The sequence below is a fragment of the Buteo buteo genome, chromosome 5 (assembly GCF_964188355.1).
Source record: "Buteo buteo chromosome 5, bButBut1.hap1.1, whole genome shotgun sequence".
In the NCBI taxonomy this organism is placed as follows: domain Eukaryota; kingdom Metazoa; phylum Chordata; class Aves; order Accipitriformes; family Accipitridae; genus Buteo; species Buteo buteo.
Genome location: NC_134175.1, coordinates 37556790 through 37578990, shown reverse-complemented (window position 1 = coordinate 37578990; position 22201 = coordinate 37556790). Strand labels below are relative to the sequence as shown.

At 47.5% G+C, this 22201-nt stretch overlaps 1 protein-coding gene across 1 annotated transcript in view; it reads right to left on the bottom strand.

The window, feature by feature from the left end:
• MARCHF4 (membrane associated ring-CH-type finger 4) overlaps positions 1-5252 on the bottom strand; it is a 103740-nt gene extending 98488 nt beyond the window's left edge. The window contains exon 1 of the mRNA XM_075028701.1: positions 4266-5252. Within this exon, the coding sequence (XP_074884802.1) occupies positions 4266-4757 (492 nt within the window). The 5' untranslated portion in view covers positions 4758-5252. The remainder of the gene's footprint in view (positions 1-4265) is intronic.
• Positions 5253-22201: the final 16949 nt, after the last annotated feature.

The window sequence follows — 22201 nt, the reverse complement described above, 5'->3', positions numbered from 1 at the left end:
ACAATACATGTGGATGAAATCCAGACATGCCCCTGGAGAGGCAGATCTCAGTGGTCATGCACAGGGGCTGGTGAGCTGTGGGGCTGGAGACCAGCCCCAGGGCTTTGCTCCTCTTCAGTGTTACTCTGATCTCTAGATTGGCTTCAGACCTGAAGCATGAATTTTACTTTCAGAAAAGTTATCGTTAATTGTGATGACTCTAGATATCCTTAATAACCACATGGCTTTGCAATCCTTTATTAAACTTAGTCAACTTCTTTGTCCTGCTAACGTCCTGCAACAAGGAGCTCCGCAGCCTCATGACAGATCACATGGAAATGCATGTCCTAATATCCATTATAAGTTGTCTTCCCTTCCAATTTCCTTGAAGGTCTTCACGTTCTCATATTACTGAGTTAGTGTCCCTAAAGTCTGGAGGAGGCTTCAGTGGGAAGAATAGTCTATTTTCAAACATTTCTATTGAATACCGAACTAAGTCCAAGCTAGCAGCCTGCAGGCAAAAGAGTCCACAGTCTGTTCTCTCTGATCCTCCTGAGCCAACCAATCCTATCTGCACTGACTTTTCAAATCTCCATCTTTACAGTATTTTTCCCCAGAACAGAGAAATAGAGAAACGCAGACAGAAACTGACAGGTAAGAAAAGATGTACGCATGCTCTAACTGACAATATAACAAGCAATCCTTGAGACACACTGATTTCCAAATTATCTCAGTTTCATTTAAGAACGCTTTTCTATTTATTTTCAGCACAGCTAGCACCAACTCTGAGCTCCTAAACCCTGCCGTACTGCTAACTCCTTGTGACATGGGCAAACAGTTGATCTGCTGTTGTGAAAGGACTTTTAACCCATGCTTTTTCCTGCTGCTCTCCACGACTTGCTTTCAACTTGGATCCATACCAAGCCCTGTGAAACATTTGTGAGAGTGGAGCTCATCTCAGTTTCTTTCTCTTGCAGAACATTGTCAGAGATCCAGGAAAGCAGACAAAATTCTGCCAATGCTGAGCATTAACCAAAACAGAAGAAAATACTCCAGCATCTTTCTTTCTCACTTTCTCCCCAGAGCTTTGCCATTCAATCCAGGGTCTCAGAATTAGCTGACACAATGGTGCAGGACGCTCACTCAGTGAAACTTTTGAAAATGCCAAGCAAGCCCCCGAAAGGCAATGCCACTACCAAGCTCAGAGTTCAGCTCATCAGCTTTCACAATGTTAAGCCCTTGTTTTCCATAAAAGCAGTTGACTTTTTCAACTGCCAGACCTAAGCAAAGCTTGCTCTTCATGCCCTCAAAACGGGATTCCAGATGCTGTGATCACCTGGCCATCTTTCTCATCCGCACCACTGGTTTCTCTCGAGTAACATGCAAGGATCAGAACAGTTTTACAATAACCAGCTTTACTCCTTCCTACGGTCCTCAGCACATTTTTAAATGAAAGAATCAGCTTACCCATAAGAGCCACAAACAAACATGAGGAGCTTAAGATACAAGCAATTCAGTAGCCTGAAGTATCATGTGTGTAGGGCAATCATAAATTTAAAGTGAAAATCCCTACAGATTTTGTTTTGCATTAGATATTAAATAAAACCTACTTGTGAAGCCAGATTAGTAAGAAACCTTTTTGGCTGTTGCAATTTTTTTTTTTTTGAAATCAAAACAGGATTAAAACATCTTTTGGAGACTCACTGTCATTTTATCTGGGTAAACAAGCTTAGAGCGCCTAACAGTCAATTTATAATGAAGGCTTTTGTTCTTGGTACCGTGATGCAGCCCTGCAAATTTGCCCACAGCTGCAGCAGTTTTAGATGTTTTTGACAGGTAAATAAAACACTGTTTATATCTCTCATTGTTATTAATCCACAGAGTAAAGAACTAGCAATTACATTTTGTTTCCAAGTGGATAAATTTTCATGATGATCTTGGCAAGGGTGGTATAGAATAATGTGCATCTATGACTTTTATAGTTGTGAGGGTCCAAAACATGAAGGGTCTTTGCTCAGCTGTTGAGTTGGAAAACGAATGGGAAATAAAGGCTAAACCAGTAATAACCACCATAATAAAAAAGAACATGGAATTTGGGATTTAGCCCTGTTGGAGTTTTATTGACGTAGGGGCCAAATAAACCAAACTGCAGGTCTTGACACCAGCTGCACTGATTCAGCTCTCAGTTATTCTGAACCGTACTTCTAGGAAGCTGTATCAGGATCTGGCTGTGCTTTAAAACCCCACGATTTGGGCCTCCATAATGACTTGTGCTTCCCAGCTGCTGCGGGGCAAAGGGTTTCAAATACTCCTCAAGCCATGCTGGTGATGAAAAAATTATTTGTGGAATAAGGTACTGCTCAAGGATGAGTGGCAGAATCCAGCTGTAAGTGTCTTATTATATTGGTCAGAAACTGTGAGAAGCAAAAAAGAGAAAGCCTGGTGAAACTCTATTAGATGCCAGTCACGTCTGCTCAGCTTCTCACTCAGGTAGGCTGGCAGATGGTCAGCAAATAGTCTCACTTTTACAATGCAACCTACACAGGTTTTCAGTGTGAAAATTAGCATCCAATTATTTTCGAGCATTAATGTTCTCCAAGGAAGCAAGTTACCTCTATTTTATTTCTGCTTAGGCTCTATTTTCTCACACACGTAAGCCGATCTTGCAGGCACTACGGCTCGTGTACACAGACAGAATGGCAAGCCAGGGAAGAGTACTAGAAATGTGGAATAATGCAAATTCCCAGGGAGAGAGTTGCATGACTTCCAACTTTTAGAAAAGACAGGGAGGAGACAGTCAAGTGAGGAAGGCATACAGCGTCTCCGAAAAAGAATGATTTCCCCCACCCCCAACCTAAAAGCCTGTGGTGAAAATTGTGTCTCACAGCTATCAGTCAGCTGCATAAACCATTAGAGAAGGCTACAGTCCATTGAGCACCCAGCTCTGATCTATGAAACCCTTGGCATGACACATCCAGCAGGGCTGTGGGTATTTAGATGAGTTGGTGGCAGGCCCTGCTTCTCCCAAAGAAGAATGGGAGCCCATTGCCCACCTCCCCGCCCCCATCACCACCATCCTCGGACCGACACAAGGGAAGGCACGACCACTGCATTACAGACGTGGGCAGCCTTGGGACAGGCGGGACATCTGCCAGAGCGTGGCCACTCTCAGATGAGCACTGGCTCTCCTCAGCAGAGCACACAGGTCCATAAAGGGGAAAGACGACATGGGGCAAAACCCGTTTTGCTCAAGATTTCAACGTATCGTTTTTCGTGCCAGGATCTCTGCCTAAAATGGAAATGGGTATCAGCCAAGTCGAACCTCGCAACCCTTTCTCGTGCAAGGATCCCTTATTATCACAGGTAACAGGACTACCCCGAGTAATAAAGGTTTTCTGCATATCTGGGCTTGATCTCACAAGCAGAGGTCTGCAGCTTTCCTTGCCGCCTGCAGCTGTGTCACGTTAGCTACCAATGTTGCTGTGTATATCACTGCAAGGAAGTTGCCATCCTGCAAATACGTGAACTGCTTTTAATTGTCATTAAATAGGGAGAATAATGCCCCAGGGTGGCACCTTATGTTCTAGCGAGGTTGCGTTTGTTTCATTCTCCTGTGTGGTGGCGGGAAACTTCCCTGGCCTAACCTCGGTCTGTAGCAAGGACCATCTCACGGCTGCAGCTCCAGCAGGTACAATTGCAACCAGCGGTTTTCCTCCTCTAGCTAGTGCAACTGGGAGCATGGGAGCGGTGGCAAACCCGCAGAGCTCCTACTAGCCGTCCCCTGGGAACCACCGATGAGGTGGGGCTGCCTCCTGCCACGTGTTTATACAGACTGAAGTTGTATTTTTACAAGCAAACAGCACATTAAACGCATCCTTTGCATCACTTCTGGGATCACGGCAACCGGGTACCCACGAGGCGACAAAAAGCCCCCCTCGCCCAGATGCGCTCTGCTCCACGAAGGGGTCCGCGGGTCCCTGCCTCGCCACAGCTTGCACGGCTCTGAGGCCGGGCACGGGCGCCCGGGGCAAGGCTGCCGGCCGGAGCAGAGGGACGGAGCGGGCCCCCACCCCACATTTCCCCGGGAAACACCACCGAGGCGCAAAATCCTGGAGCCCAGGGCCCCGGGCGGAGGGCAGAGCCCCTCGGGCTTTGGGGTCCCGTTCCGGGCACAGGGGAGACGCCGGGCAGCAGCAGGCCCCAGTTCCCGCAGGCTGGAGCACCGCTGCCACGGGGCGAGCCGACCCCCCCCCCGCCCCAGCGCCCCCCGCCCCCCGCGGGCTCACCTGCTCGGGCCCCTGGAAGCAGATCCTGCAGAGCGGGGTGCGGATGCCGCTGTCGACGCTGCTGCCCAGCGAGTAGCGGTCCTCGGCCTTGCCCTTGCCGAAGTCATCCGAGGAGGTGCTGCTGGGCAGGGAGGCGGGCGGCTCCCCGGCGGGGCTGCCCCACTCCTCGGCGGCCGGGCTGCCCGCTCCGCCGCCGCCGCCTCCGCCGCCCGCCGCCGCCGCCGCCCGCCAGCCGGGCCCGCGCCCCCCGGTCGGTGCGGCCCCCGGCGGGCCGCCCGCCGCCGCCGCCTCTGCGCCGCCGGGCATGGGGAGCGGCGGCGGCGGGGAGGGCGGCGGCGGCGCGGGGGGTCTCCGCAGCAGGAAGACCTTCAGGTCATTGAAGAGCATGCGGCAGCGGCACTTGAGGAGGCCTTGGTTTCGCAACATCTGTCTCGGACGGAGGAGCCCGCAGCAGCAGTAGCAGAAAATGACCGCGCCGGGTGGTATTAACATGTGCCTTTCCTTGGCAGGCGGGGACGGGGTGGGAAAGAAAAGGGCAGGAGCCGGGCGCCCCGCGGCCGGGGGGGGCTCCGCTGCGGCCTCGGTGCCTGTTGGGGGGTGGGGGGGGCGGGGGGCTGCGCTGGCCGGCGGGGAAAGGACAAAAGCAGAGCCGGAGGGCGAGGGGGTGAAATCCCCGGCAGCCCGCTGAAAGCCGGCGAGGGTGACAATTAAAAAAAAAAAAAGAAAGAAACCACCAAAAAAAGCCCCAAGCCAAACCCGACTCTGCGCTCCGGGGGGATTCTCAACCCCCCTCCACAAGTTTGTGTAGAAATCAGCGGGAGGAGGAAATAAATCTCCCACGCCCGAGGGTCCGGGGGCGCGGGCGGCGGGCTCGGGAGAAAGCCCCTGATCGGCTCTCGCAACTCCTAAGCCTGTAAAAAAGAAGGGTCCACGTCTCCGGTGGGTGTGGGGAGGAGGGAGAATATGGTTCTCTCGACAGTATTTGGCATCTCAAGTAATTTTCCTTTTTCTTCTATTTTTTAATAATTTTTTTTTCAATTAAAAAATAAAACCCGATCGCACGAGACCCGGTGTGCACCCAGACAAAATAGCAGCCGGTCTGGCTATTAAAATGCAAAATTGGTAGCTGTTGTTATTATCAAAATTGCCTCTTTGACAAAAAAGACCTTCACATTGTTTGTGGGAAAACACCCTACGTTTCCAACACTGTACTCCCAGGTGGCTTCAGATTTCCCCGTTGCCTTTAAAAGATTTCATTGTAAATATTAAAAGTCCTGAAAGAAATAATTAGCATTCAATGAGCTTAATCCCAGATGTACTGAGATAAATATATTTTTATATATATAATATATATATATTTTATATATATTTATATATTCTGACCTTCTCTATTCCAGCAGCTGTCTGGACCACACCAAAAAAATCAGAGCGAAATTGGTGAGGGAAGGTGGCTGTATTATTCCCTAAGCTGTTACCACTCTGGACCAAAAAAACCCGTCGAAATCGGATCTATTCTTCGCATGTAATTGACCGGGGAAACGTGGATCTTACATGGTCACGTTTCCTTTCCTCCTTTCACAAAACAGGAACGTCATCAAACGCATTGGCAGCTTGTACAGACCATTGTGGATGGCGAGGCGGCCGGGGCTCTATCAGCAATTGCAGGGACCTCCTTTTGATGCATTGGACGAGGCTCCTTCTTTCTCTCCACCACCGTCCCCACCTTCATTTTCCTCCCCTTCTGTCCTCCTCCTCCTCTGACTGTTGTTCTCTCTCACAGGCATTGACATTCAACCATCGCAAGTCTGTCGCACTCTCGCTGGCAGGAAAAAAAAAAAAATCGGAGCAGATAATTCTCTTCTTCCTCCTAAAAGGCTCGGATGGAGCACAATGCGCCAGACACATGGGGCAGCATGGCTTATTTTTCGTGCGGCTCCTACCGCTTTGACAACATCGAGCTGGTGTGTGCGTGTGTGCCTTTCTCCCTCAGCAGCAGCCTCCTCTCCGCTCTCCCATCCGGCTTGCCGTGATGATGTTGCTGTTGCTATCTCCCTTGGATGCAATGGGGAAGGCAGATTGTTTGCAGTGCAAGCGGGGATTTGCAGGAAGGGAGGGGTGTAACGTGGCCGCGCTCTCCTCCCTCCCCCGGCATTAAAAAAAAAAAAAAAAAAGAGGAAAAAAGAAAAAAAAAAAGAAGCAAAAAGGCGGGGGGGGGGGGGGGGGGGGGAGAATCAAAGGGAGAAATGGGGCCCTCCCCGAGCTTTGAAGCCCCGGGCTGCCGGCTGCCTGCAAGAGCCCACGCCGGGGAGGAAGGGAGGAGGGGCGGGGGAAGGGGCTGGGCGGCCGCTGCGGCTTCAGCACCACGAGCCGCGGACAGCTCCGCCGGGCGCGGGCGGGGCGCGGCGGCTCCGCGCTGCTCCGCGCTGCTCCGCGCTGCGCTGCGCGCCCCCGGCCCGCCGCCCCCCGCCGCCCCCCGCCGCCCCCCGCCGCCGGGCAGGCCCGGGGGGGGGCCCCGCAGCCGGCCCTGCCGAGCGCGGGCACTGCCGGAGGCGGCCCCGCCGCCTCGGAGGAGCCGGAAGGCAGCGAGGCTCCGCAGCCTGCTGAAGGCGAAGGCTCTGCGCTCCGGCGTGTTTTCAGGCCGGTTTTCACCTCCCACCAGCCGTTGCGGGGACCTATGAAAGGAGGAAACTTTCAGGGGCAGGTGGCAGCGATCGAGTGTTTGGTGATTTCTCGGGCAATGGTGCCCGCTTTACAGGTTCCCAGCAGGAAGCCGGAATCCCACTAACAAACTTTCCCCTACCAGATTAATTAGCTGCAGAGGATTTCATGGCTTAATAGCTATGATAATCAATATTTTTTCATTTCGCTCTAGCAGCGTTTGCTCGCTGATAGATTTGTTTTGTTTCAGTAGCATGTGTTTCAGTAGAAATATGGGTTCCTTGTAGCCCAGTGAAGGGTAAATATGACTGAACACTTGCTTAATTAGAGATTTGCTAAAGTAACCAATGGCAGCCAAAGCTGGTAGTCCTTACGCTCTTCAGCCTATCTGAAAATTTTAAGTAGCAGCTGCTGGAGTCCATTAGCTTTTCTCTGCAAACATCAGCAGGGGTGGCTTTCTCCACATTGTCCCGCTATATGTGTCCATGCAGCCCCATCTGGCCTCCAAATACAAGGGGAAAGTGAGCTCTCCACTAGGACTTCGTCTTTGCCACCCCAGCTGGAACAGCTGACAAAGGTGCTGATGTGGACCTGAAGTATTAATGATACAGGTGATCTGAAGGCTTCTAGTCTATGCAGTCCGGCTAATGGCAGTGCAATGTCTCAGCTCAGGGACCACTGAACACCCGCCAGAGGGGACATACCTCTTGGTGACACAGAGCTGGGCCTGGGTCTGACATCATGTCAATGCCATTGAAATTTCAGGCTCCTTAATTTGCTTTCTCCGTAGGGTTTCCTCAAACTCCTACTTCAGTAGGATATAGCATGCACCAGTGCCCAGGCTGGGTTCTCTAGCCAGGCTTGTGCATGAGGTCTTCATTGGCAGTGACCCAGGAGTTACAGCTGATAGACAATCTAATGTCACTCGAAAGTTGTGCTGGGCCCTAGACAACGATTTGAAATTGTCTCTCTTAGAATAAGACGTGACATGCATAAACCAGTGTGCCATGATCAGCAGAGGAATCTGTGTTGTTACCTAATTAAAAAGGGAGCAAAACTGATTATTCGCTACAGGAAAATGAAACCAGCACATGCAATTAATTTCCAGCAAATAAATTACACATCGGGATGCTCTAAAGCTAAAACATTCATCACTGCAGCCTGCCGTTTCTCAGAAAAGCTGGGCAGATTTGCCAGTGTGGCTCTCTACAACATATTTTAGGCTTCTCAGAATTTCACATGTGTTTAATGGGGTCATTAGAGAAATAATAATGGAAAAAGCATTTTAGGGACTTCCTGAGCATGAGACAGGCTGGCTAGAGGCTGAGTCTCTCTGCCCGTGCTCCAGGATGGCTTTCCACCCTCCCTGCTTTTTATTGCCCTCATCTTCTTGTCTTGATGTCGCCAACATTTTTAGAATGGTTCCATCAATAACAGAATTGGAGAAAAATATATTGTTGTCATTCTTTGCTTGTGTAAAGCATCTTTCATCCTTTCCTCCTGCCCATGCCTGGTTTTACAGAAAGGATATGCTCAGGGTAGAGGAGATCTTTGTATTATACTCTGGGTTTTAATGTATGGGCTGTGTGCCCAGAGTGTTGAATGGCTGATAAATGTGACAAAATAAATAAAACAAATAATAAATCGGAGGTGCTCCATATGCTTCCCAGAGGTGAGTGGGTACTATTATTCCTGTTTTGGTAAATGGGACAGCGGCCAATGTTTTCACACTTGGATGCTGCATTCAGGTCCCTTGGTATGGATCAAGGTGCCTTGCTTAAAATGCTCACACTGGAAAGAGCTGGCCCATGACACTTTGGTGAGATCCCAGTGAGAGCAGGGGGCTGTCAGGAGGCCGATGCAGCCTTCCAAACTTTGCTCCACAGGAAGCAATGTATAGCAAATGCTGGGCAATACCTTCTCATTTTGCAGAAGGGCCTGTCTCTGGGAGTTCTGATGGTGTGTCTCTTGAGCCCACTGATAGTCATGCGGTTAACATAGGGAGGAAACATACGGGAGGCATCAGCTCTGGCACACACTACACCTGCCCTCCTCAGGTACAGAAAGAGGAAGAAAAAAACATGGATTCATCAGCTGAGAGTGGAGAACTGGTTCCTGAGCTACTGACTGGGAAATCAGAAGGGGAAATGCCCAGGCATCTCAGCACAGACCTGCATGCCTGTTTATTATAGATCCTGCCTCAGGATGGACTCAGGTGTCAGGCTGCAGGTCATTCTCAGGGCAGATATTCTAACTCTGGTCTTCTAGAACAAAGTGTGGTCCCATTGGCCCTTAGCTACCACCTCAAACAGGAGGAAAAAAAGTATTGCTGTTTATGTGTCTCCTCTTCACCTCTCTGTACAAGCCATTGCTCAGTGCAGAGGGGGTGGAAGAAGGAAGAAAGAAGGTGGCTGGAGCTGCACCAATACTTGATCTGCCTGTGTAGTGGTCTGATATAAAATCGTATCAGAAATCTTTTTTTTTTTTTTTTAAATATTGTTAGGTCAGAGATTTAAAAAATTGAAGATATAGTAAGAAGGCAAGCAGGAAAGCTCTGCGTGGACTGCTGCCGAACAGCTTGAACACAGCATACCGGTCATTGTGCATGAGTATGTAAGAGACCGACAATATAAATGCTGATGTGGACAGCCAGGATCAGAGAGCCAGAAAGCTGCCAGAGGAACATCCCTTTGTGTTTTCCATCTCTCAGGAAGTAAACAGTTACCTAAACCCATTTTCATGCCCACCTACTTGGTCAATAGCTGCACTGCGCCTCCTGCTCCACTTACAGCTCCTTAATGGTGCAGAGGAGCTTTGATTGCCGTGGCGTGGGCCTCATCCCTCTGGCAAACCATTACTTAAATCCAATCCATTGAAGGTTCCTACTGCTCTCTTAGTGATGGGGAGCTGCTCATCAGCTGAGTACCCTCTGATTGCTTGTCACAGCCAGACTTCCTGGTTCTTTTTCCCGGATGGAGATATTAAATAAATCTCAAGTGATGTAATTATCATAACTCAGTTGACGAAGCTTGTGGGCAGACACAGCCAGGGGCTGCAGGGAGCTCTGTCACATTTTCTTTGGTCTTCCTTTCTTTCTGGGCAGTTGCAAATGTGCTGATGCAAAGGACACTGCTGCTGGGAAGCCGGGATCAGCAGGTGGGGGTTATGCATCCCCCAAGCATCCAGAAATAATCTATGTATTGATTGCAATGATCAAAGGAGATCAGAAATAATTTCCGGAGTGCTGTGCCTTGGTATATCTGCTGCCTTGGGCTGGAGCAAAAAGCATGTTACTCTGCACACAGGGAGTCCCTGTGCTATTGCTTTCTCACCAAGCAGGGACTGAACTTCCACTCACTCTCTTCCTGCGAGGATCACGATCTGCCTCTGAGTTGATACACGGCAAATTTTTCTGCTTCCATGGCAGCTTGCTCTCTGCTAAGGGAAGAGAAGGAATTGTTCTTTTTTGAAAAATCAGGCATGTCCCACAACAGGTGCCCAAGCAAAGACGTACAACTGCACATCTTTTTCCATGGGTTTAGGAAGAAATCGAGGTCTTTGTTTTATTGAGCTTTGTCTACAAGCAGTCTTGAGGCCAGTCAATGTGCAGGAGTATGTGAGAGAGATGATACAATTGCTGATGAAGACAGCCCCCACCTTTCCTCCTTTAGGATCTGGATTTCAAATTCAAACTTGCAAAGCCACAGCACTTCTCTTCAGGACTAGACAACCGCAAACATAGAGCTTTCCTGGTAACAAGTCCTACACTAACTCCTACAAAAGGAATTCCTTGTCCCCTTGGGTGACTAGTCAGAACTGTGACTTGAATAGAGCAGCTGCAATAGATGGTGCATTTCAGGATATCTTCAGAAGGCATTTAGCCAAATGCTGAGTAGTTTTAACTATCCAGGAATGTAGTAATTGTCATGAAATACCAAACCTAAAAGGACCTGGAATTTAGACATTAAAAAAAAAAAAAAAGAGAAAGTATATAATCACAGGTCCCTTGGATATTTCCACTACTCTCCTGAGTCAAGTCAAATTTGTTTCAAGTCTCTAATTGCATTCTCGGATGTATGTTATTTTAGCGACATGCAACAGTCCTAGAACTAGCTCTCACTTGTCTGACATGGGATTTAGAGGAAAACAATGTTGTTAAACAAGCCAATTAGGGACTGATCCTGAGAGATATGCTGTGCTCTCCAAATCAAGGTGAAATGAGATGATCTAGCATGTCATCAGGCATTTGCTTAGCTACCAGGATTCATGATCTGACACAGTAACACTGATGATATTCCCCTTAGGACCATCATGATTATACTGTGGCACAACACTGCCATACTCAGCTTAAGGAAACAGGAGCAGCTTTGTATGGGAAGACTGAATATCTGTCCTCAGGAGGACCCATTCGTGGCACAAAGGTGTCACGTATGGTGACCCCATGCCACGATGTCCAGGAAATGAATCCTGTGAATCCTGTGCTGAGCTGAGATTCCTCTTGAGCTACAACTCTGCTTCAGTATAATAAACATTTTGAACATTTGAGACTGTTTCCTCCAATTCTTACAAATCTGTATTTTAGGATTTAACATCTTAGGCTGCCCAGATAACTTCCTCAGCTACAGCAGCTTGTTTCTGGATCAGCAGGCAAATATACACACACTGCATAAATACAATGCAGGCAGTGAAGTCACTTACAAGCCAGACAGATAATCTTGGTTTCATCAGTAGTAGATGAGTTTCCATGTTGGCAGAGGCCAAGGTCCAGAGATGAGGAGAAGACCATTTTAGGTGTCTCCTAAGTCACCCTCATTGCATATAGTGGGTCTTGAGAAGGGAGGGGACACTGGAGATCAGAGAAAGGCACACAGTGAAGAACACCATAGGAGGACATCCTAGTTTCTCCCTTGTGCTGAAGAAGCACCCACCACATGCACCAGCTCCACATCATTTTCACAGCAGGAGCAGTCACTAGATTTCCAGATCTGCCTGGAAATACCAGCTACAAAACACTGGGCTAACCTACAGCCTGTTAAGATACTGTGTTGCCTCTCTCTCTTGCCCTGAATATGCTCATATGTACATCAGAAATACAGGAAAGCTCACAACTGTCACTAATAAGCACGCAAAGATTTCACTGGCAAGTATCACTCTCCTTCGTGACTTCTCCCCACACCTTTGCACAAAGAACAAGCACAGTGTCTGTCTATGAAAGAACTGAGGGCTCTCTCAGGAAGAGATAAGACAGAGATAAGAGGATAAGTGTGGATTTAAAGGCAGAGCTGTCGGAGATGGAGTGCTGCTGGCAATGAAAGCAGAGAGAAATGGAAGAGCAGTGAGTGGGAAAAGTTAATGGATTTACAGCAGTGGAAACAGGAGTTGATTTTTGACCGTTGCACTTCTAAGGAGGGTCCCCCAATAGTACATCAGAATGGAAACTTTGTTCTGAAAGGGAGGTCTTGACCTTGCATGTGGCCCAGACATAGTATTTGGAAGGGAGCTTGAGCATTATGTTGACACACTCTCCCAGGGCCTCAGGAGCATGTGAAGTGAGAGACTGTTATGTCAAAGTAATGGCCTAGATCTACTGCTTCCTAACGGACTTTATGTTAATTAAAGGGAGATTTTAAAACCATATACATTTTCTTGCCAAGATAATTAATTGATTTAGAAGTTTATGTAGTTAAAGGGTTTTGTTAATTACATTTTATGGTGGGGGCAGCATTTTAGGGATGGATGCTGCCAGGTGCCAAACACCTCCACAAACGTGCTGAGTGCATGGGTTTCGCAATGGGCTGAACCCTCACTGTTGATAAGCTGAAAATCCCCTCTGGTCCTTGGGGTCATCCAGCTCTTAATGACTTAGTACCACTAGAACATTCAGTCCCACAGCCCCCAAAAGGAAACCCTCAAAAGCACTTGCTTCTGAGCCAGTGTCTGCATGCAGGCAGCAATTCCCTGCTGGTGAAGGGGCTTTTCCTTCCTAATAGTCTTTAGCTCTCTGTGGTGATTGTTTTTTAACCCTCACGTCAGATGCAGGTGACTGTTGTGATGGGCTGGCTCTAATATCAGACCTTTCCATCTTAAGACTAATGTGGTTTCTCTGAATCTTCCTCCCAGACAAACACTTGCTCTCATTCAAGAAGAGGGGGGAAACAGAAGCTGTTAACCCCAGGAAACACTTCCCTCCCTGCAACACCTCTGAGTTCACATCCCTGCCTTTCTGACCTGCCCTGTAAGGGCATAAATAAAGTCCTGGCCCTGAAAGCACTTAGGCTAGGTGGGAAGAGCTAGAACCCCTTTGATCTGCATAGGGAAACCAAGGCACAGGCAGGAGAATTCCCTTATTCCAGTCAGTGGTGAAGTGCTATATGGGGACCTATTTTACCTCATAGCAAGACTCTCTTCTGAGAGCAATTTGCACATCCTTGTGTGATGTGCAAATAAGCACACACACAATATATATCTGTTTTTCTTCCCTCTCTTTATGACTGAATAATCACACAATCTTTGTTCCATGGAAGTTTGACTGCTACTGTTTATTGCCCCCTGGAAACGGGATGACAACAGCCCACGGCTCCTCCACAGCAACTTGCAAAGGTCTCCCAAGCAGAGAATTACACCCGTTGGAGACAATAAACAGCAGGAACGGTAGAGTGACTAAGCACCAAAGATCCTGTATTTGTGTAGAAACTAGCAATGAGAAGGAGGAAAGGGTGCCCTGGAGGATAGATAGTGCCTTAGGAAAAAAGTTTCCAGCATGTTCTAAAAAGGAAGGTTTCCATGCATGAGACACAGGCCAAATTCCAACCTCATCCAACCCTTGAGCTTGCCTGTGGTCCTGGGTAAGGCTCCTATGCAGGGCATACAGGCCAGGAGAGCTGGCAGCATGGTGCCCCAGATCATCCTCACCTACCCCTGGAGGAGCAGGGTGCGGCATTCAAGCTTGCCGTGGCCCCACCAGAGGAGCTGGTGGCCATTGTTTCCCCTGCTCCCAACCATCACCCTACCCCAGCACAGTGGCCATGTCATGGGTCTCTGCCCAGGCTCCCTGCACAGGAGGGTGCGTGGGGCAAGGTGGGCTTAGCCTAGTGCAGGACCAGCTTTTGCCACCTGCAGGGCATGGTGTTCCAGTACTCATGGTAACTCTGGGAATGGGCCTGGGTCTGATGAGACCCAGAGGAAGATCACAAGCTGGTAGGACTGCTGGAATGACTGTGCTTATGCACATTATGACAATGAGAAGCTGCTGCTGACATATGCTAAATGAAGCCCATGGCTGGAGTCCTGATCATCCGGGCAAAAGGCAAAGCAGGTAGACCAACAATCTCTTCCTTGGGATGCTGCTTTTTCAGTTACATGGTGGCACTACACAGAGGGGAAGAGTTTCCTCTGGACAGACCAACTTACTGGAAAACTGGAAAATCACAGGAGTATTGGCCCAGAGTAGCCTGAGATATAACCTCCTCCTGCCCTCCCTGATGTGGTTTGAGTGTGCGGTATCAGGAGACCTTGAAGAGGGAGGTGGAATCTCTTCTGTCTGAAGTTGTCATGTGTTGGGTCTCTGCTGCTGAGCTCACCCCTGTCCACCTCTGATGCCCTTTGGGGAGCCCTCGTTTAGGCAGATAAGGATCAAAAACATGAGGGATCTCAGCACAGGAAACTGCCCACCCAGTCTCTTTTCTCTGAGGCAGAGCTGCTCCTGCGGTGGCATTGGCAATATGTACTCCCACAAAATTGCTGTCCCAACAAAATCCTGATGTATACAGGAAAAAAAATTAATCTCCTTTTGTTCTCTTCCCTGACCACCTCCTTCCTACATTTTTCTTTTTGATTCATTTTTATGTTCAGTAGTATAAATTTTCCGGGTCAGTGCCAAGTCCCTTGGTTGTGTGATCTTTACATACCAGCAGACATATGCAGAGAGATGAGAGGAGACGAAGTGCAAACCAATCCATCCTACTGACACTTTTATTTATCTATTTTCTTTCCCCATCTGCCACTGCTTAACTCCCTCTGTGTGTGTGTGTGTGTGTGTGTGTGTGTTTGTGTGTGAAAGAGGGATGGGGAAAGGGGATGGGATACTGGTAGAGCCACTGAAGGTCTCTCTGCTTGCAACTGTAGCTCTTCCCCTTCCTTCCTACTACCCTGCTATCCATCCCTCCTCTGGTCATCTCACATCGCCTCCAATCCTTTGCTCATGTTCTGCTTTGTGGCAAAAAAAAAAAAAAAAAGACTAATGTATCAAATAAAAATAACACAGGGGTTTTTAGTGCTGATGCAAGATGCCAGGGTGACAGTCAGGAAGCTGGAGCCATCTGCCAAGCCCAGACTCAACACCGGTGGCAAAGCTGCCCTCCTGCTGGGTGCATCGAGGGCTCCCAAGCGAAAAGCACCAGCGTCCGCAGCTTGAGCTGAGCTCTGTGGCTGAAAGCAGAGACAGATGCACATCGTCTGTGGATCAGGCAGAGAGGTGGACTCTTAACACACACTGACTATTAATATTTCATGGTCCTGACGTCCAGCAACCACACTGACAGGAGAGACAGGATTTTGTTCTTCTAGGTTCGCATTTAACCATGCCCTTCCCACTGAATGTGCAAATACAAGACCAATCATGGCACATAGTGGAGTTCTTTGCTCACTAGGCCTGGGTCAAGACCCTGATTTTTTCATTTAGTCTGTATCAGCTGTAACAATTTCTACTCTACTCTGACCCAAGATGGTTCTGAATCATCAAAACAAAGTCCAGTGGCTGTTAACTCTCTCACCTATTAAGTAATTCGGATAATCTCCATCTAGAGTATTTAACTTTTCCAGCAATCCTGTTTTCTCTTCTAGGAACTAAGCCTCAAGAACTCATGACCCACCAGGTATTTGCAAAGTGGCATGCATTCAAAATGCACTTCTTTTATAGCAGTGGTGTTATCACATAGTGAGCTTGTTCCTGGAACGAGCATTGCTTAGGAGTTGTCAATACTTTAATCTGATTTATACAAGCTGTGTTCTCTCTCTCTCTCCCCCTCTTCCCTCAAATAAGAATCATAGAATCATCGAATCATAGAATGGTTTGGGTTGGAAAGGACCTTAAAGATCATCTAGTTCCAACCCCCCTGCCATAGGCAGGGACACCTTCCACCAGACCAGGTTGCTCAAAGCCCCATCCAACCTGGTCTTGAACACTTCCAGGGATGGGGCATCCACAGCCTCTCTGGGCAACCTCTTCCAGTCCCTCACCACCCTCACAGTGAAGAACTTCTTACATCTAATCTAAGTCTACCCTCTTTCAGTTTAAAGCCATTACCCCTTGTCCTTTCACTACATGCCCTTGTAAAAAGTCCCTCTCCAGCTTTCCTGTAGGCCTCCTCTAGGTACTGGAAGGCTGCTATAAGGTCTCCCCAGAGCCTTCTCTTGTCCAAGCTGAACAACCCCAACTCGCTTAGCCTGTCTTCACATGAGAACACTAATAGGTTCTCAACATGGACAAATCCCAGGTAGTGGGATTACCAGTGGGTAACTGGCAATATATCAGCTTTGTTGCTGAAACAGGGGGTGAAGTGAGGACAACTGAAAATGTTTCTCTCATTTGTTTTTAATTCTGCTTGCAAATAGCTTGGTACCTGTCTGAAGTATGACTGCCCTATAGGAATACACTTCATTTCTTATATTACTGTGCACCAATTAAGTAATTAATGTAAGTCTGGAAAATCTATAAAAAAAAGTTGGTTGCATCCACAGGGAACATTAATAGCGCATGGTGTCATGACCATGAATAAAAACTGACAGCATGTGCAAATTCAGAGGGAACTACCTGTTCTACTGTTAAGAGATCAAGTTCAGGCGCTGCATCAAATGATTTTCAAGACCTGGTCTTTAACTCGTCTGTGGACTGGAAAATACTTGCAGGGCATATGGGGGTTAGTCTTTGTCCTCCAGGACTCAGTTGTCACTTTACAACCATATGATGTATTAGACATCACTAGACATGAATGTCACTGCTTTTAGCCTCAAATTCTATCAGCACGATATTGTGCCATGATGCAGTCACAGTCAGCATCTTGATTTGATTTGTGCATTGCTTCATAATTTGCTCCAGGAGGGCTTAGGGTCCAATTCTGCAAAATCTCTGCAAATGAGAAAAGTCATCCCCACCACTGCTTACAGACCTGAGCCCTTCATATCCAGCAAGCAGCGTTGTCAGAGCACGGGGCAGCACCACCCATGCTGGCAAAATTGTATGGAAATGGTGGCCATTTCCAAACTTTACTTGACCTTGGAGGCAATGCTTGATTTCTCTGTGTTACAGTGAATCCAGATGGACAACAGGGAAAGAAACAAGGGACTTGCTGAAAACCCAGCTGCTGCTTCTGAGCTTGGATTTTCCAGGCCAATACATTTCAAAATTTTTTCCACCAATAGAGAGAAGGGAAAACCTCACCCTTCCACACTCAGTCTTAAAACTAGCTCCTGTAAGATAATTTTAAAAGGAATTTATTGCCTGTTAAAAGAGGAGACCCACTCCCAACCCATACTTCTGCAATGTCTTTTGATTCAAGGCTGCCCCATAGCAATGAGCAGAGCTTCATCACGATCCCTCTAGATAGTGTTAGTAAGGGTCTAAATAGCAAAGGTGGGTTTTGTAGCATGGACATCTGTTTTCTAGGTCCTGAATCAACAATCACAAACTCATTTCACATACACCAGTGAACAGCTGTCAGAGAGCAACAGCTTTCAGCCCTCATCAACCTAAACTAAATGCAGGCCAAGAAGTTACTGGCAGAAGACTCCCAATTCATCAGTGACTTCTGAAGCATTTCTGTCCTCAGCAACAGCAGCATAATCTTGGATTAATACATTAAATCACAAATCCAGAAAATTACTCTATCAGCAAATATATATTTGTTTACACACAAATATGTATGCATGTATAAACTCAATGTGTGTACTGTTTGTGTATGTGTGCAGCCTTGCATGACAAGGGATCCAATCAGACAACTCTTACACATTTCTCCTTTCCTAACAGAAGAGCTATGGAGCAACCACTGAATCTGAATGATGGAAAATGTCAAATAGACCACCAGGAATAATTGTTGTTACAACATATGATCAGCAAGTGAAATATATTGCCTCAAGATATCACCCAGGATCAAAATGTGCATTTTATAGTGGACAGCTATGTGATAATCCCATGATCTATCACCTACAACATGGATCTGCTCCCTGGTACAGACAAAAAGAAAGGATTCAGTGGACAACCATGCTGAATGGGATGAGTAGTTCCTTTATTCTTGTGTAATGAAGCTAAATCTCATCATCTTTTATTGTTGTAACTCTTGTGTTTTGTAATCTTTTTTACTGGACAGAAATATTCCAAACAATGCTAGTTTCTCGAGTCCCAGAAGTTACAACTGAGCTTAGACAAGCTTTTGCAGCCCTCAAACCATGACATGAGTGAACTTTCTGTGGATCCTTCATGAACCTTTCTCAGAGTGAGGCAAGACCTGTCCTCACAATGTTACACAAAACTGATTTCCTAGATCAAATGCCAGTTTGTAATTGAATTTGGACATATTCAACTATATGACAAATACTAAACCCTCTGCTTGTTGTACAACATATAATGTCTATGTTTAGTTATAGCCCCACTGGGGAAAGGACAACTCTTTTTATTCACCTGTAAAGAACCTTGCACACCTGTTCCACCATAGGAATAAAAAAATATATTAATTGCGCTACCAGTCCCTTGAGCTATTCATGCTACTTCCTTCTCACCTACCACCCTATATTAAGCCTTTTAAAGCCCAAAGTGGCTGTAGATCTTTCTAAATGTCAGAGGACCATTTTGCTAAAACATTATCCATCTTAACATCATGTCTCATGTCAGATTTCTGAATGAGAATGACTTCTTCAGTGGGAACAGGCCTCTAACTTCTACTGCTTCTCATTTCCTGAAGCACTGGAATTGTGCTGCTCCCTAATGTTATTTTATTAAGATGCGATTTGTCATCATATTGGTGAAAACAAGATAAAATGCAGGCTAATTAAATTCCTTATTTAACTTGATGAGCATCTGCTTTCTGTAGTCACATTCTTTTAAACAGAACCTTTGTAGCTGTTTCTCAGGATCTGGCTATCACGATTTTTACTGTGATCAAAATGGGGAAATAGCCCCCCCTAAATAAAGACACATGCATTCCCATTGCCTCTGACCCTTGTTATTTATAATGAGAGACATATAGCACCACCCAGGCAGATTGCAGCAGCACCTTGCGAGCATGCTGCCCTGACACTTCAAGAGCACTCCCTGTTGTGGAATAATTGCTATCCCAAGGAGCCCAGTGGAAGTCACTGAGACAAGCTGGTAGCAAAATACTGCAGCTGACAGCAAGTGTTTCCTAGATCAGGCTGCTATACAAAATATAACAAACAAATCACCTTGTGACTCCCCGCTTCTGTAGCAGATGAGACTCCCAACATAAAGGAAAATCATCTCTGTTGAAAGAGGAGGCTTAACAAGCTTAAGAACACACTTCAAGTTAAGCGTGTGCTGTTTGCCAAGGCCAGATTCTGGCTCACTTTCCATCCACTGCATTCATGGAGGTTTCTAAGATGAGAGCAACCTTCCTGCATTTCAGTGAAGACTGAGGCAGAAGAGAGTCCTGTGCTGAGTCCACATTCCTAATTTAAGCAGTGCTCTTACGCTGCTGCCGTCTAAGTCACAGCAGAGGACAGCAAACAGTTGTATCAGAACCCACTGTAAGCTCAGGGCTTTTAGGAAAGTCTCAGGCATGCCACAACCCTGGGTCTGTCTCTTGGAAACCCTCTTGGCATCAGACTTTGCATCCCACAGAAGTCCAGAGCTTCTCTGCCAACCCCTCTTGGTCTGGAGTATGCTTTGAGATCCACCAAGGAGAGATGCTGCTCCTGTGCAAGGGCAAAGGACCACTAATATTACATTGGTGGTTAATTATTTAACATCAGTGACCTCTGATGTTCTTGCTTGAAGGATTTCTCCATATCTCTGGGTCTCTCATGCACCAGGAAGAGAAAGGGCACAGAACTGTAGCTAGCTTTAACAAACAGGATCTCAAAAGCTGGCTTCACATCACTACTAAGGCCATAGGATTAGCTGCTTATTCTGAGCTTGAAAACCAGGCCAGTAATTTAAGCTCCAGAATAGAACTGGGAATGCAACTTTGGTTTGTTTAGCCTGGTTTCCTGAGGAAATAAAGCTTATGCAGTTAAATTCTCTGTGTGTGCACACAAGCCTTTCCTTCTAACTTCGCACCCTTTTGCCAGTTCAACTGTGTTTCATCAAGATAAAGTTCTGTTCAGCATCTGGACAAAAAAAACCCAGTTGTGTAGAGCAGAGGGATGTGCTCTGCCCTGATCTTAGGCATATGATAAGACATTGGAGAATCTACACTGCTAGTGCCCACACCCCAGCTGGATCACAGCTCACGTTGTGTTAAATGCTGGCGACAGAGAAGCTTTGGAAACACAGTTTGCATCTCAATGTAGATGCGGGGTTTGTCTTCTCTTTTAAATCTTTGTTCTGGGTGCCAATGAACTGCCCCCCACACCTGGGCTGCATTGCATAAAAGATCAAGAGTCGGCTCAGCTTTGCAGCAGCCCTGTGAGCATGGCAGCGGCCTGGCAGCAAAGCGGAGGCCATGTGCTGTGCAGACCATTGCTCTGGACTGGAGCTGTGGAGAGGAATCCAGCCAAGAAGGACAGAAGGCAGAAAAGAGACCCTGCAATCTGTTGGAGGGGTTGTACTATAAACAAGAGCAGGAAGGCTTCAGCGTGCCAGGGAAGAACAAGCTGTGTAGATAAAAGAGGCTGCTTCAAAAGAGTGGAGGGTGACTAATTTTCCTTGCACCAGGTGGCCAAAGAGCAGGGAAAAAGAAGTGGTCTTCACTGAGCTGGCAGTCAGAGGAGGGGAGCAACCTTCTCATGCTAGAAAAGCTCACAGAAAAGCCTCTGCAGGTCCTCTTTCATCAGTTTCAAGGGCAGCTGGATTCAGCAAACTCCAAATTTTGTCTTTGGTGCTACAAAGATGCTCGGGGAAAGGGCCTGATTCACAGTCAACTTGCAGTAGTAGCTGGGCTGTCAGATGGGTCAGCAGTCCATGGTCCTTGAATGTGCCTTGATGGCAGAGGGAAAGTAGAGGGGATTAACAGCTGTCTAAGAAAAGAAATCCAGGGAGAACTGGTATGAGGGGGGAGATGCAGGATCAGTATCCCCCCAAACCCAAGCACGCCCTGGCCCTCCAAGCCCAGGACTCTGGTTCTCCATTAGAAAGCTTAGACCCCACTGTGGAGCCCAAACCATAGCAGAGGAAGCACAGCCCCACAGCCTACATAGGACAGGTGTAAAAAGTATTCATGTCAGACCCTAGCAACCAACAAGAAAGGGTTTCTCCCATCCGAAGAAGCTCTGCCAGTCCACGGGCCTTTCTCTGACTCTCCAAGACCTTCTCTGAAAATGTAACCTGCATGTCTCCAGTCCAGCCACTTGACTGGTTTTAGCTGGGAAGGAACTGATAAAGCTCATGAGCATTGGATTCATTTATTTTAGAAGGTACAACTACAAGTTCTCCACAGCTGGTCAAATATTGGCACATTTGGGCACTGGTAATGGTGTCTCTGAGCTCAGTGTGGGCTACCAAAACCCTCCAAGAAGCTGGGGCATCTGAGGGCTGCTAGCCTGGGCTGATTTCCAGTTGTCTGCTGGGTGGCCTTGCTACACACAGCAGCTCTGCGTGCAGTTCAGCCCCAGCACAGAGTGCAGGCTGGCACACATCCAGGATGAATGCGGACAGTTCTGTCCATGTGGAGAACCACCAAGGTGTCTTGGCAAGGTGGTGGAGTGGGGCAAATGCATTCAACATGACAGCAGTAGGACCTCCTAATAGCAGCTCAAAGGACAATCCATGAGATACCAGAACAGCTCTGGGGTCTTGGGTCACTTGTATTTTGGGTATTAGCTGCTGCTTATACAAGATGTACAATGCAGGCAGTTCTGTCCTCATTTGGGAGCCAGCAGTCGGGACCAGCCAGGCCAGCCCATGAGAGGATGTTTAGAGCACGATCCAAGTGATGGAAAGATCCTGGCAAGAACAGCTCTGCGAACTCCATTTCCTTACATTTTTTCACCGATGGGAGCGTTTCTTTGGAAGTGGGTGAACCATTTCCTCCACAGCAGAGCTGGGGCGTGCTAACCCTCCCAGAATTTTCATACTGCATCTCTGCTCCCTGACCCAGTATGTGGAGGGT